The sequence below is a fragment of the Symsagittifera roscoffensis genome, chromosome 10 (genome assembly GCF_963678635.1).
Source record: "Symsagittifera roscoffensis chromosome 10, txSymRosc1.1, whole genome shotgun sequence".
Lineage (NCBI taxonomy): Eukaryota > Metazoa > Xenacoelomorpha > Acoela > Convolutidae > Symsagittifera > Symsagittifera roscoffensis.
Window position 1 is genome coordinate 31,336,659 of NC_087071.1, and position 12,714 is coordinate 31,349,372.

Consider the following 12,714-nt stretch of genomic DNA (forward strand, 5'->3'; position numbering starts at 1 on the left):
AAATTTATTTTTAGTTTCAAAAGCGGATTTGCTCTCAAGAGCCAATGAATCTAAAGAAGCCTCTTAAATAAATCGTGATTTTTTCTCTTGATTTGTTTTTTCTTTCAAGAAAAATCCTAAAGCTTGCTGACGCTCAAAATTTTTTTTGCGCAGTTTGACATTTGATTTCTTTTCAACTTCAGTTACTTTCCTCTGGAAAAATTTTGAGTTTTTTCTATCAAGGCATATCATAACAGATCGAAAAAATTGAAGCTTAAAGTTAACTTATTTTTTGTTGATTTTTCGATAACAATCTGAAATTATTTTGTCTTTGAACTCATTCAAAGACAAAATAATAAATACATTTCCGATCATGCCAATGACATGATTTTTGTAAGCCGAACTGAATCATCAACGAATCTCTTTTTAAGAGAAAAACACATCAGAAACTTAACAGAAAAACTTTACGTTCAATATATCTGTAAAGAAAACTCACTTATCGGTTGATTTAACTGCTATTTACTCTAGCCAGCTTGCGAAGCATAGTGTAATCGTACGATTCTTCTTTTTTTCTAAACTAATTTGCATATAAAACTGTTCACTTGAAGTGCTCACTTATTTGGTGGCACTTTTTCTATAATCACTATCTGTAGCATTGGAAAGTTTGTTTTAGTTCGCGTTTAAGTTTGTTTTAGTTCATATTTTTCTTTGTTTGATTTTCAGCAAGAAGTCTCAAAATTGGTTCACGGGCAAATTCTGTTTTAGAGGTTTGACTTTGGACTTACTTTTTCTAATTCAATTCTCATTCATTTGCAATTGGAAGTGTTAGTGGTACAAAAACATGGTATTGTTTTTTTAGTTTCAGATGACAAATATATTTTATAGATGTCCCAAAGTAACAAAAAGTTACTATTGATTCATTTTTTTTTCAGATTAAGTTAGTTGAATCAAGAAAGTTTCCATCATTTGAAGTTTTTAAAATATTAAGTGTTTTAAGGTGCTACATGTTTTTTGATATTTGATTTTTTCTAAATCTGTCGTTTTCTCTGCTTTGTGGGTTGTATCATGATTTTACCAGTGTCTAAACTACCGCATCTAAGTAGTAGTATATAAGTGGAGTACTTTTCGTGACGTAATTATTTTTTGAAATAAATTTCGGATTCGTGGTTTTCGGCATAGTTTCAGTCAGGTTCATTTTTTTGTTTTTCTAAATTGGCATTCAGTTTATCTGGTACTAATTTTTATCGGCCTACTTTGTTGAACATGGATTTTTTTCTGAAATTTTTTTATCATTGAAAGTTCTGTAATTTGTCATTTTTCCTTTATACTATAATTGAAAATTTTTTACTAGTTGAAAGATCTGTAATTTGTCAATTCTGATTTTTGGTATATTATCAGTTTTTTTCTTCGATTAAACGATTTTGGCTGATGTTGTATTGTACTCAACTTATTCTATGTAGTTGTGAGGGCTCGAAAGTTGTTGTAATACAAAAAAGGCATATGAAATTTTTTTTTCATTTTCTGCAAAAAATTTTAGTTCGATAGAAAACTATTTTTTCTATTTTCAAAAAAGGTTAATGAAAAGTCCACCCACTCCTTTTTGCGGATAATCCTTGAGTATATTTTTCTATTTTGGCCTACTGTCTACAGCCTTCGAAAAAGTCTGTGGGGGAATTTTGACCCATATGTTTGGATCTCTTCTCTTTTTCTCAAAAACTACTTTGCGTTACTTTACACAAAAAAATAATTTGCGTTGAATAGTGTATGTTTGAGTTTTTGACCTTTATTTGAATTTTTTGACTTTTCTCAAAAAATGCCTCCCAAATGTTGAGTTTTTGCGTTCAAATGAAACGACAAGTTGTTTGAGTCTTCTTTTCTTCATTAGCGGCTACAGCCAATTTTTTACACAAAAAATTATGTTGTTAGGTAAGCAAGTTTTTTATTTATTGGCTGTTTTTAGAAACTTTTTGACTTTTCTCGAAAACTACTCTGCCAATTCTTAAGTTAAGTGTTAAACCGAGAATGCTGCGTTGGGAGTTTCCTATGCTCAAGTGGCTACGACCTTCGTTTAGCAGAAAAACGTTATGGATTTTGGAAAGTCATGTTTTTACACTTTTGACTGTATGTTTGTAACTTTTTGAATTTACTTAGAAACTACCGTATCAAATCTGAGATGAAGGGTTCAATCGAAAGAGCCGGTTGCAATGTTTTTTTTCTATTTCTCTTTTATTTTTTTGTTTGAAAAATATATCCATGGGAACATTCCTATTTCAATGTTCCACATATACTCAATATTGCGAAATTTTTGAAATGCATAATTTATACATGACTTGACTCATATCTTCCCATTTGTTGCACGCGAAGTTCATGTGGTTGTCTTTAATTTTTTTGTTGCATTTCAAATTAATACATGCATAATTTATGCGTTTAGTGTTTTGTGCTTCTGAATCTTTTGCGGCTTTCTCGCTTTTGCTCGCGAAGCTGCTGCTTCGTCTCTGTGTTTTTATTATCACTAATCGAAAATGTCGAAGTTCCAGGCTTAAGTTCAGATCCGCTCAACAAACCAACCACGACACAAGAAACGACTCAATTTAAAAAGTATAATTTATAAAGTATATATATATAAAGAAGGAACGTTATCAAATAAGTAATAACCAATTATTTGATTATCACGAAAATTCAAGTTTTATTGTTTTCTGTTGGTTGTGAGATGAAATTATTTGAAGAAAAGTCCAAAACTTAGACAGATACGGTAGTAATGGTAACTTGGTCGATTCGACAACAGATATCCTGGTGTAAGGAAAAGAAAAAGGCTATCAAAAAAGTTGGAAAAAAAGAATGCGCTAGACAACTTCGACTACTCAGTAAAACTAAATTTTCAAGGCTTGATCTGAAAAATAAGAAAAAGACTAATATACATTGTAAGACGTAATTTTTGCTTCAATCGCTCAAAATTAGACTGACTCAAAAATTCTAACTTTTTGAAATATTTTGGTTTCGTTCGAATCACGACTATAAGGGATTCAATATGAGACATCGTTCGACTCATTTAGGTAAATATTTGTTGTATCTGGTTTATGTGGAAAAAAAAACGAAAACACCCGAAGGCAAAAGTTCCTCCCCATTTTCAATGGTCGGAACAGGAAAATTTTTTCTCCTTTTCCTCAGGTTTTTGTTGCTTTATTACCCACATTTTCTATATTACTACCTTCTTTATTACCCCAAAGTTCAGATAATTTTCTGCTGTTGTGCCATTTACACTCTTTTTTCGATTTGAAAAATTGTTCAAAATCGACTTAAACTACAAATATAATTTTAAAAAATCTTGTTTTTAAAATTTGTTATTCAACTAAACAAGAGTGGACGTTAGAAGACCAGATGATGGTTCCGATGTCGGCCCTCTTGGAAGCTCATTAGGTTTATTTAATAAATTTTTAAATTAAAATGTTAAATTGATAATGCTGACTGGAGAAATATTTTTTCGTTGTCTTTCGAAGTGTAGCTTCGCGTCTATATTATTTTCATTCGAGATGCGATGCGTAAATCTTTTTTTTAGTCGACCGTGTTGTTTTTTTTTCAGGGCGGCACTTTTATCGGAACTGCAAGATGCAAGGAATTCCGCGAGAAGCCCGGGAGACTGCGTGCTGCTCGCAACCTCATCAACAAAGGCATCACAAACCTGGTGGTCATAGGAGGAGATGGAAGTCTGACTGGGGCCAATTTGTTCAGGGAGGAGTGGCCTACTCTTGTTGAGGAGTTACATGAGAAAGGTAGCTGTTTTTTTTTCGACCGTGTAGAGAGGAACTTTTGAGATTCGGATAACATCGCAGCAATTCAGATCCTCCCCTTCAGATCGCAGCAATTGACATTATCTGAATTGATGTATAACATGAAAGTTATTACAAAGGCTTACATTTTTCTTGAAGATTTATCAGTATTGAGAAAAAGCTGCTTCCAATTTTTGTTTCAATATTTTTCTACTGAATCTCTTTTTTTAAATTTCCCTGCGGGACCAAAGTTTACATTTTCTTTCATCTTTCTCCGCTTGGGTTCTTTTTATTGAAAAAAATTCATACATCAAAGATTCTTAATTTTCCAAGAGCTTCAAAGGGTCGATGAACGTAGTTCAGTGTAATTTTTAAGAGCCGATGAACGTAGTTCAGTGTTTTATATAGGTCGTGATAATTTTTTTTTCAGAAAGTCTTCAAATTTGTTCAGGCTCAAAATTACTTGTTGCCGGTTCGACCTTTGATGTTTTTCAATTTCAGTTCATTTTTTTGTTTAAAGGAAGGCAAACTCCACTATCGAACTGCGAAAATGTATAGGTCACGAAAATCGTGATTGACATGACATCTAGAAGTGGAGTTTAAATATCGAGCTTCCCGGCGAAATAAAATTTTTCACCTATTGATCCAGTTTTTTCAAGTTGGGTTTTTTTTTATACATAAAATTGATTATAAGTTGTACTTGAACTATAAAGAGCTTTAAAACTATCTATTTTTAAAATTTTACTTTGAAATTCGAAACTTTGAAATTCCAGTGTTTCCAAGTCCGTATTTGCACGTCCGTATTTTTTTGCTGTGTACTTGCGTTCACTGACTCTTTTCCTACAGTCTGTCGGCTAATTTCTTAGTAACTGAAAATGCTTGATTATACCGAAAGAGTAGATGTTATTTTCTATTCATGAAAACTTTTTTGCATCTGCGCTTAAATTAGCAAATCGGTAATTGCTCAGTGTAAGGCACACGATTGTAAAAACGCCCTAAAAAATAATTAGTCGCTGCATGTCTTTAGCGGAATCGATTGCGCCCCGTCATAAATATGCCACCTTAAAAATTAATTAGTCGCTGCATGTCTTTAGCGGAATCGATTGCGCCCCGTCATAAATATGCCACCTTAAAAATTAATTAGTCGCTGCATGTCTTTAGCGGAATCGATTGCGCCCCGTCATAAATATGCCACCTTAAAAATTAATTAGTCGCTGCATGTCTTTAGCGGAATCGATTGCGCCCCGTCATAAATATGCCACCTTAAAAATTAATTAGTCGCTGCATGTCTTTAGCGGAATCGATTGCGCTCCATCATAAATATGCCACATTTGAATTACATTAATTTTTTTCTTTCGGATTCTAGAATTTCTATTGAATTCCGATTTTCCACATAAATTGCCACAATTAGCTAGTAAATGTCGCGCCTTTGAGTTGATTTATTCAGATGGTAATGACCTGCTTATAAATTAAATTGATTTTAGAGTAAAAATACTAGTACGCAGACGGACGGTGTAATGTGAATCAATACTTGTTGAGATGAAAACTTGAGATTTAAGGATTAGCATAGTTTGGTAAATTACGGAGGCTATTTTCATATCAGAAATCACAACTCGCAGAAATTTCCAATCATCAAAAATCCTCTAATTTACCAAATGTGCTTGTCTTGAATATCCAATTGTAATTGGATAATTTCAACTTTCTTTTGGGAACGTATGTCTTTATGACCCTTATGTGGATATTTTGCGGCGCATAGAATATTAATTTCCTGAAATAATAATCGCAATGCCAGTGAATGAGACTGATAAAATCAGCAAATGTTGTAAATAACCGAAACATCTGTTTTGTTAATGGTGTTATAAGATAGGTAAATAAATTTTTTATTGGAAAACAAGCTTTCTAAATTGACCAACAAAGTGTTCATGCGCCATTGCCATGCGATTCTGATACCAGTGAGGTTGAAAGGATGTTTATTTTTGTTTTACGAGCTTTGAAAACAAAAAGGAGCAGACGTGAATGAAACAAGACTGCTCGTATTACAGGGACGCCATGAGTGGTCCGACTGCCCTCTAACGTCTATGGCACAGTGTTCAATTTAAAATAAACTGATGAAATTAGAGAAATGTTTTTTGAAAATCATCCCCTCAAGCTATTGAAAGTAAAAGTGATTTTTTTAAGCGATAGTAACATATTAACTAGAATAAATAGCATGACTCAATTCAATTTCGAACAAATTTTTTTCAGCGTGAGTTATCCCAAATTGGCAATTTTTAAACCCTAGTAACTTGAGGAAAAACGGTCGCAGTTAAAATAACTTTTTAAGTTTGAGCTCAGGAGAATAATACTTAATACCTGTCAGATATTATGAAAAAAATTCAGCCGAAAATGGTCTGGAGAAAAAATACCCGAGGACAATTTTTTCGTCTTTTTCTTCGAAATTAGTCGAAACCTATTATGATTTGACTTCTCGTATACCAGTGCGCAGCTCTGAAAGTTTTAGTTGCACTTTAACGCCAATAAAAAAAATTAGCTTGAAAAATTGCTAAAATAATTTTTGAATTTTTTTTTATCTCCCTACACGCTAATGTAAAAGACTAAGGGATGACTTAAGCGTCTCTTTTCCCAATAAATAAGACTACATTTCTTGCTTCATTTCAAATTAATCCGCCGCTTAGGTGTTTAAAAGAACGCTTTATTTCGCGCGTTAATTATCCCAAATTAGGAATATTCAAAGCAACATAGCCTTACCAGAAATTATTACTGAATTTTTTGTTGCCGCGACATTTAAGAAAGGGACATTTCAGCCAATTTGAAATTTAAAAAATTCGGCTAAAAAGTCCAAGCAATTCAGCCGGAGACATTTTGGCCAATTTATCATTGCAGCAATAATTCTAAATTTCATCGAATACAAACGGCATTGGCAGGTAGCGAACGCTTGCTTAGCTCCGTTACATTCGTCATAAGAGTAATAAGGCGCAAGAATTAGTGTTTTTTGCTAAAATTTAGATTGTTTCAGATGTCTCAAAATGAAATTGACTTGAATGTATCAATCTTTCAGGTGGTATAAAAGATTCTGTCAAAAAGCTAGTCAAAAGTTGAAAATTGACTGAATAAAAAACAAGCTAAGTATAAGTTTTTCGAATTTTCTTCAGAAGTCGGAAAAAATATATTTTGGTATATCAGAAAAATAATCCGAATTGGGCAGGCTAATAAAATTTGTTTCGGATAACTTCAGCAATAGCGGACCCGATTTTGATTCCCAAATGAATAGAATGATTTTTTACTTGATACGTTCAGGAGCTACTATTTTTGCATTTCTGATTTAGTTTTTGGATCAAATGTCTAAATTCGGATTGCCCTAATGGCTCCAGTTGCTCGCCCATGAGTTTCCACTACAGATTCTGTCGGCAATTGTAGAACACCAATAATAATCATATAAATAATATTAATAATAATAATAAAAAAGCTTCAAAAAAATTTGAGGCTGTAATTCAATTTGTGGGGCTTGTTTTTTGAGTTAGCCCTAATCCCAATTTTATACCAACCAGTCATTTTTATACCAATTCTTTTACCTACTCTTGTTTTTTGTGAGATTATTTGAGACTTCCTGGTCCAGTGTTATTTATTGCATTGCAGGTGAAATTACATCAGTGCAGAAGGAGTACAACTCCCACTTGCAAATTGTGGGCCTGGTGGGGTCCATTGACAATGACTTCTGTGGCACAGACATGACCATAGGGGCGGACACTGCCTTACACAGAATACTAGAGTGTGCAGATGCACTCAAGACCACGGCGCTCAGGTGAGTTTATAGTGGGCAATTAGGAACTAAAAGTAACCAACCAAAGTTTTCTTCAAGCAGCGCAGAAAGTTCCGATCTCACACTAGCCTAAAAAAGCAAGTGTTTTTTCACCGAATTTATTTAAATGTTGAATTTTTTTCTACGTAGCAGGAGTGTTTGTAAAATAAGCTGCTAAAATAGGTTTTAATATCTGGAGTAAGTTCTAAAATAAGATAGTTGTAAGATGATGCTGAAATGACTTAGTATTCAGATCACTTTAAAGTGGTAAGGAACGAAGTGATTTTGATTTATCACTTCTTTAGGTCGTCGATTTTTGACAAAACGAAGAAGAATTACGCATTCAAATAGCGAATGTGCAAATGGAGCGAAAAAAAAATGTTAATGACTTTTAGTAACAAAAGAGGACTTTAATTTTTAAGAGTCAATGAACATAGTTCAGACTCTTAAGTAGGTCTTGATGTTTTTTTTCGTAAAAGTTTATTCAGGCTCAAATTTATTTTTTCGCGGTTTGATTTTAATTTTTTTTAAGTTGAGTTCATTTCCTCTGTTGAAGGGAAGGCAAACTGCACTATCGAGCAACAAAAGCGAAAAATGTGATCGACTTCTTGTTTCAAATGTGGAATTAAATTTTCAGATTTCCCAGCGTTATAAAAACTACTTTTTGATCCAGTTTTCTCAAATTGGGTGAATTGTATAGTGCTGATTTAAATTAACCGGACAAAACGCGTTAAACTTGTTGTTTAAAACGCATTTTTCTCAAATTGGGTTGAGTTAAGGTGAAAACTTATCAAGAAAAACTTGCTTAAAATTTTAGCAGAATTAATATGGTGTAATTTGTTTTGCAAAATTCGGGCCCAAAATTTTGCCCCAAAAATGGGTCATTTTGGCTTTTCTTAGTTAATCAAAAATTACGCCGAAAATACCCACTCGATCACACTCATAATTATATCAAAGTGAGCCCCTTACGTAGCCCAACAAACTTTAAGAAGGGTATAATCTCCAAAATATTGTATAAGTTAATTTATTTTTGTTTGGTAGACAAAAAAGGTCATTTTTACTATGTAAAATACCAACTTTTTATTTAAAAACATTTTTTTAAACAGTTTGCAATTTTTTTTGGAGATTATACCCTTCTTAAAGTTTGTTGGGCTATGTAAGTTTTGATATAATTGGTATTTTCGGCGTAGTTTTTGATTAACTAAAAAAAGCCAAAATGACCCATTTTTGGGGTAAAATTTTGGGCCCGAATTTCGCAAAACAAATACACGATATTAATTCTGCTAAAATTTTAAGCGAGTTTTGTCTTCATAAGTTTTCACCTAAACTCAACCCAATTTGAGAAAAATGCGTTTTAAATTTCAAGTTAAACGCGTTTTGTCCGGTTAATTTAAATCAGCACTGTATCAACAAAGTGCCAATCATGAAGTGTTCTTAATTACAGAGAGCCTTAAAGCCATTTCTTTTTTTTTGAAACTCGAAAATTGAAGTTTTTTTCAAAAACAAGCCAGTATTTCGTTGTTTACTTGCGTTCATAGACTCTTTTCGAACTGCCTGTTGTGCATATGTTTTCTGTTTACTTGCGTTCATTGACTCTTTTCCAACTGTCTGTTGCTATGTTCAGATTTCCCAGCCGAACAAAAGGCTACAAATGACCAGAGTTCTCTCATCGGAATAATTTAATGAAAAAATGGTCAATCATCAAAGATTTTGAAATTCAAAAAGCTTTAATGTGACAAGTTTTGTATCTTCAATTAGAAAGTCGAAAATTGTTTCTAAAACTAAATTTTTTCTTTTGTTACCTTTAGTAGTATTGGCGCTTTTCAAACTGTGTGTTGGTTTTGTTCATTTTTTGGTGTAAAATTCCGTTCTGTTTTATTGACATCGTGTTTTGAACTTGAACGTTTAAAAGGTAAAGTAGGATTCTGGCATGTGTATTCCTATGGCAGGGGGCCTTAAAAATTTAATACATCAAGCAATCGTTTTAATGCGTGTATTTATGATGCTCAGCATTTTTTGACGGCGGCGAGTTAATCAAAGTTCAATAATCATCCAATTTTGAATTGAGTCTCTACTAAGCTTAAATAGTTTTGAAGTTGAAATAATTTTAAAGCATTCTCCCCGTCTATCGCAAGTTTTCGCGAAATGTAGCTTTTCTCTTTTTATTTTTTGCTCTGTGTACATGTTAGTTCTTATTTTGCGGTTTGAAATTGTAGTAGCTACCGCTGAATAGAAGCGCGATAAAGGATGCGCTCTTTTCTAATGGTAGTGGAAGAAGTCAGCCGCAATTGTAAAAATGGATACTGAATGTCCTGTAATTTGATAAGTAATAACTAATTTTATTCAAAGTTTACAGGCAGCGTAGAATTTGAACATTAATAAAAATTGGACTGGGACAATATTTTCAAGAAAACTTAAATGAATTCCATGTTAGTTTTCCGTACGACACTTGGCTTGGCTCCTTCTTAAATTGGTTCAGAAAAAAATGTTTAATTCTTTTTTTGATACCGAATCATTTAGATTTGTGAAAATATGCTCCATTAAATGGAAATCATTATTACGCTATGGAGCTTACGAACGTGGTGTATAAGTACAAAACTTATTTTTTTTCGAACGTAACTCCCCAAATAAAAGTGTTCATAATGAGTACTAACTTATTCGGTAGCTTTTTTTGCTATGATCACGATCTGTAGCATTGAAAATTTCATAGCATCTGTTCTCTGCTTTATTTATCGCTTTTGTTTCTGACTTTTTAAGAGAGTACGTGACTGAGTTATTAGTACGTGAGACTCATCTTTAGGTCACAGAACGAATCGGAGACGTAGCCCTGGTTTGTGTCCTGATTTTCTCTAATACTCGAGAACTGTTTCCGAAATCCAAATAGAAATTTTTTTCTGGAGATGTTTATTTAATTACTCGAACATTTGTTGTCGGAGATTGTTTCCTAAAACGTTGTGCTATTGCAGGAGTAATAGATATTCGTCTGTAGTTTCTTGCATCTCTAGTATCACCTTTGTTGAACAAGGGTTTTGGGTTAGCTAATGTAAGTCTATCCGGAAACGTGTTGAGAGCGAGGTATTCATTGTTTAATTGGGTTAATGATTCTATTTCAGTGATGCTATTTCATTGCCAGCCTTATGTAAGGTCCAAGCTGCTATTTTAGAAGGACTCTAGCGCTGTTTTGTTTTTCCTCAAAGCAAGAGGAAGTTTCAGTATTCCATATCTGGTATCAAATCTAAAGGAGAAACATCTGCCCTGCTGATGAAAGGTTCTGAGCTTAATAGTTGGAAGAGTTAGGTTCAAGCAGAATTTCGTCTACTTTGCTGAATTTGAAGTTGAGGAAATTTACTATTGGTTTCTATCAATTGATATTTGTCAAACGATTTCCTTATTGACGGATTATCACAACCGGTCTTACTGCTTTTCCATTCATTTTGTCTGAGAACGCTGATTTAATTTGTAAAATTTATCATAACCGTTTGTACTCCTCGGACACTATCATATTCGTTTGTACTCCTCGGACACTTGTGGTTTTAGTTCCATGAAATATTCAAATTTTTGAACGTCAGAAATATGTTAAGTGGAACGGCCCTCAATCAAGATTGTTCAGGTCGATTCTGTTTTCTTGGATGTATTTATCTCAAAGCCTATTTTTCCGCGTTTCTGTTTGTTTGCAAAGTACAACATTGCCTCAGAAATTGGCCATCTTGTAAACTTTTTGCTTTTCTATGGCTTGCTGATTTTGATTTGCTGTATTTCGGAACGTTTTTAGGCAAAAGCAAAGAGTTTCCACGTCAAAATTTTTTTTTAAAATTTGATACTTTAAAAAGAAAATGTATTTTTAACCTTCAGTTTTAGTATTATTATTTTTAATGATAGTCTAGTTAACTGAGTGGTCAGTAAGGACATGTAAAGCTGATAGCTTAGCTAAAAATGTCTTAGTTTTTGCTATAGTTTAAGATATTTCGTGTTCATTTTCGTGCCAAGTCTCAATCTTAGTTTTCGCAGGTGCTCCTAAAAGTACCACCTGTGAAGTTGAATACCAGTTTGAAGTTTACCTAAAAGATGCTGGTTTTAGTTTCCCGCCGTATAAAACTGAGTACGTCCAACGCTGATAGAATTCATTCACATAAGCTGTCTTCACCAAAACTGAAATCAACCGAAACTTGAGACAGTGGCGCCAAAAATGTTAAAATGCTTGTCGGTCGTAAATTGAATTATGTTGTACTTTTCTTGAGTGCTCAAAACTAGTAGCATACAATTTGAAATTGAAAGGTTTACTTAAGTCAGTTTAAAATAATCTAAATGACTGTTATTATGAATTATGAAAATGACTGTAATTAGGAACTTGTCAGGTTTTAACACCAGCGTAGCCTAACTATTGCGGTACAGCTTATGCTCTTCGGCTGAGGGTTTAGGTTTTCAACACTGTGAAAACAGTTTGAGCGAGCGAATCATTTCATCTTAGCTTCATGAATTGTCAAGAAAATGATTATTTCGTGCTGGAAGAATTTTCTAAATTGTAATGAAATTTACCAGAGTTAATTTAAATTGTAATGAAATTTACCCGAGTTAATTTAAATTGTAATGAAATTTTGAAATGAAAACTGTAGAATATTGTCTATGATTTTTAGCCAAGTAGCGTAAATTTGTACCATTGTGGTCAGGGGCGGATCTAGGATTTTCTCGAGGGGGGGGGGGGCGGATTTTCAAAAAATTTTCGAGAATTTTGACTTTTTTTTAGGTCGATCAAATTGATGTTCGAGCTCTCCCAAAGCACTATAAATTCCCTCAAATTTTCTGCGCCGCAGGCGATGTTTTGAAAAAACAGGCCAAAAAAGGCGTTTTTAGGCACTTTTTGGAAAATTTTGACCAAAAAATTTCGTTTTTTCGGCGCGCGATCCACTGAAAATTAGTATACATTGGCGCCCAAGGCGCCTTTAGAAAGTTTTCAGGGTCCGTCTTCAAATATAGAAATTTCAAAATAGTACAAAAGGGGAACCCTTTGGGTCGGCAGGGGGTCGAATTCTTGAGGGAAGAGGCGTCCGCCCCCCCCCCCCCCCCCCCCCCTCCCCCCCATCCCAAATCCGCCCCTAATTGTGGTAACAAAATTAGAAAGTTTATCTGTGAAAGAAATTTTTTTCAACTTCCGTATATCATAATTGTTAA

At 33.6% G+C, this 12,714-nt stretch overlaps 1 protein-coding gene across 5 annotated transcripts in view; it reads left to right on the forward strand.

The window, feature by feature from the left end:
• The window catches only part of LOC134855655 (ATP-dependent 6-phosphofructokinase, muscle type-like), a 65,212-nt gene that overhangs the window by 17,230 nt on the left and 35,268 nt on the right, over positions 1 to 12,714 (forward strand). For all 5 annotated transcript variants that reach the window (XM_063872222.1, XM_063872220.1, XM_063872221.1 and 2 more), the window contains 2 exons: positions 3,560 to 3,749; positions 7,383 to 7,548. In XM_063872222.1, the coding sequence (XP_063728292.1) occupies positions 3,560 to 3,749; positions 7,383 to 7,548 (356 nt within the window). The remainder of the gene's footprint in view (positions 1 to 3,559; positions 3,750 to 7,382; positions 7,549 to 12,714) is intronic.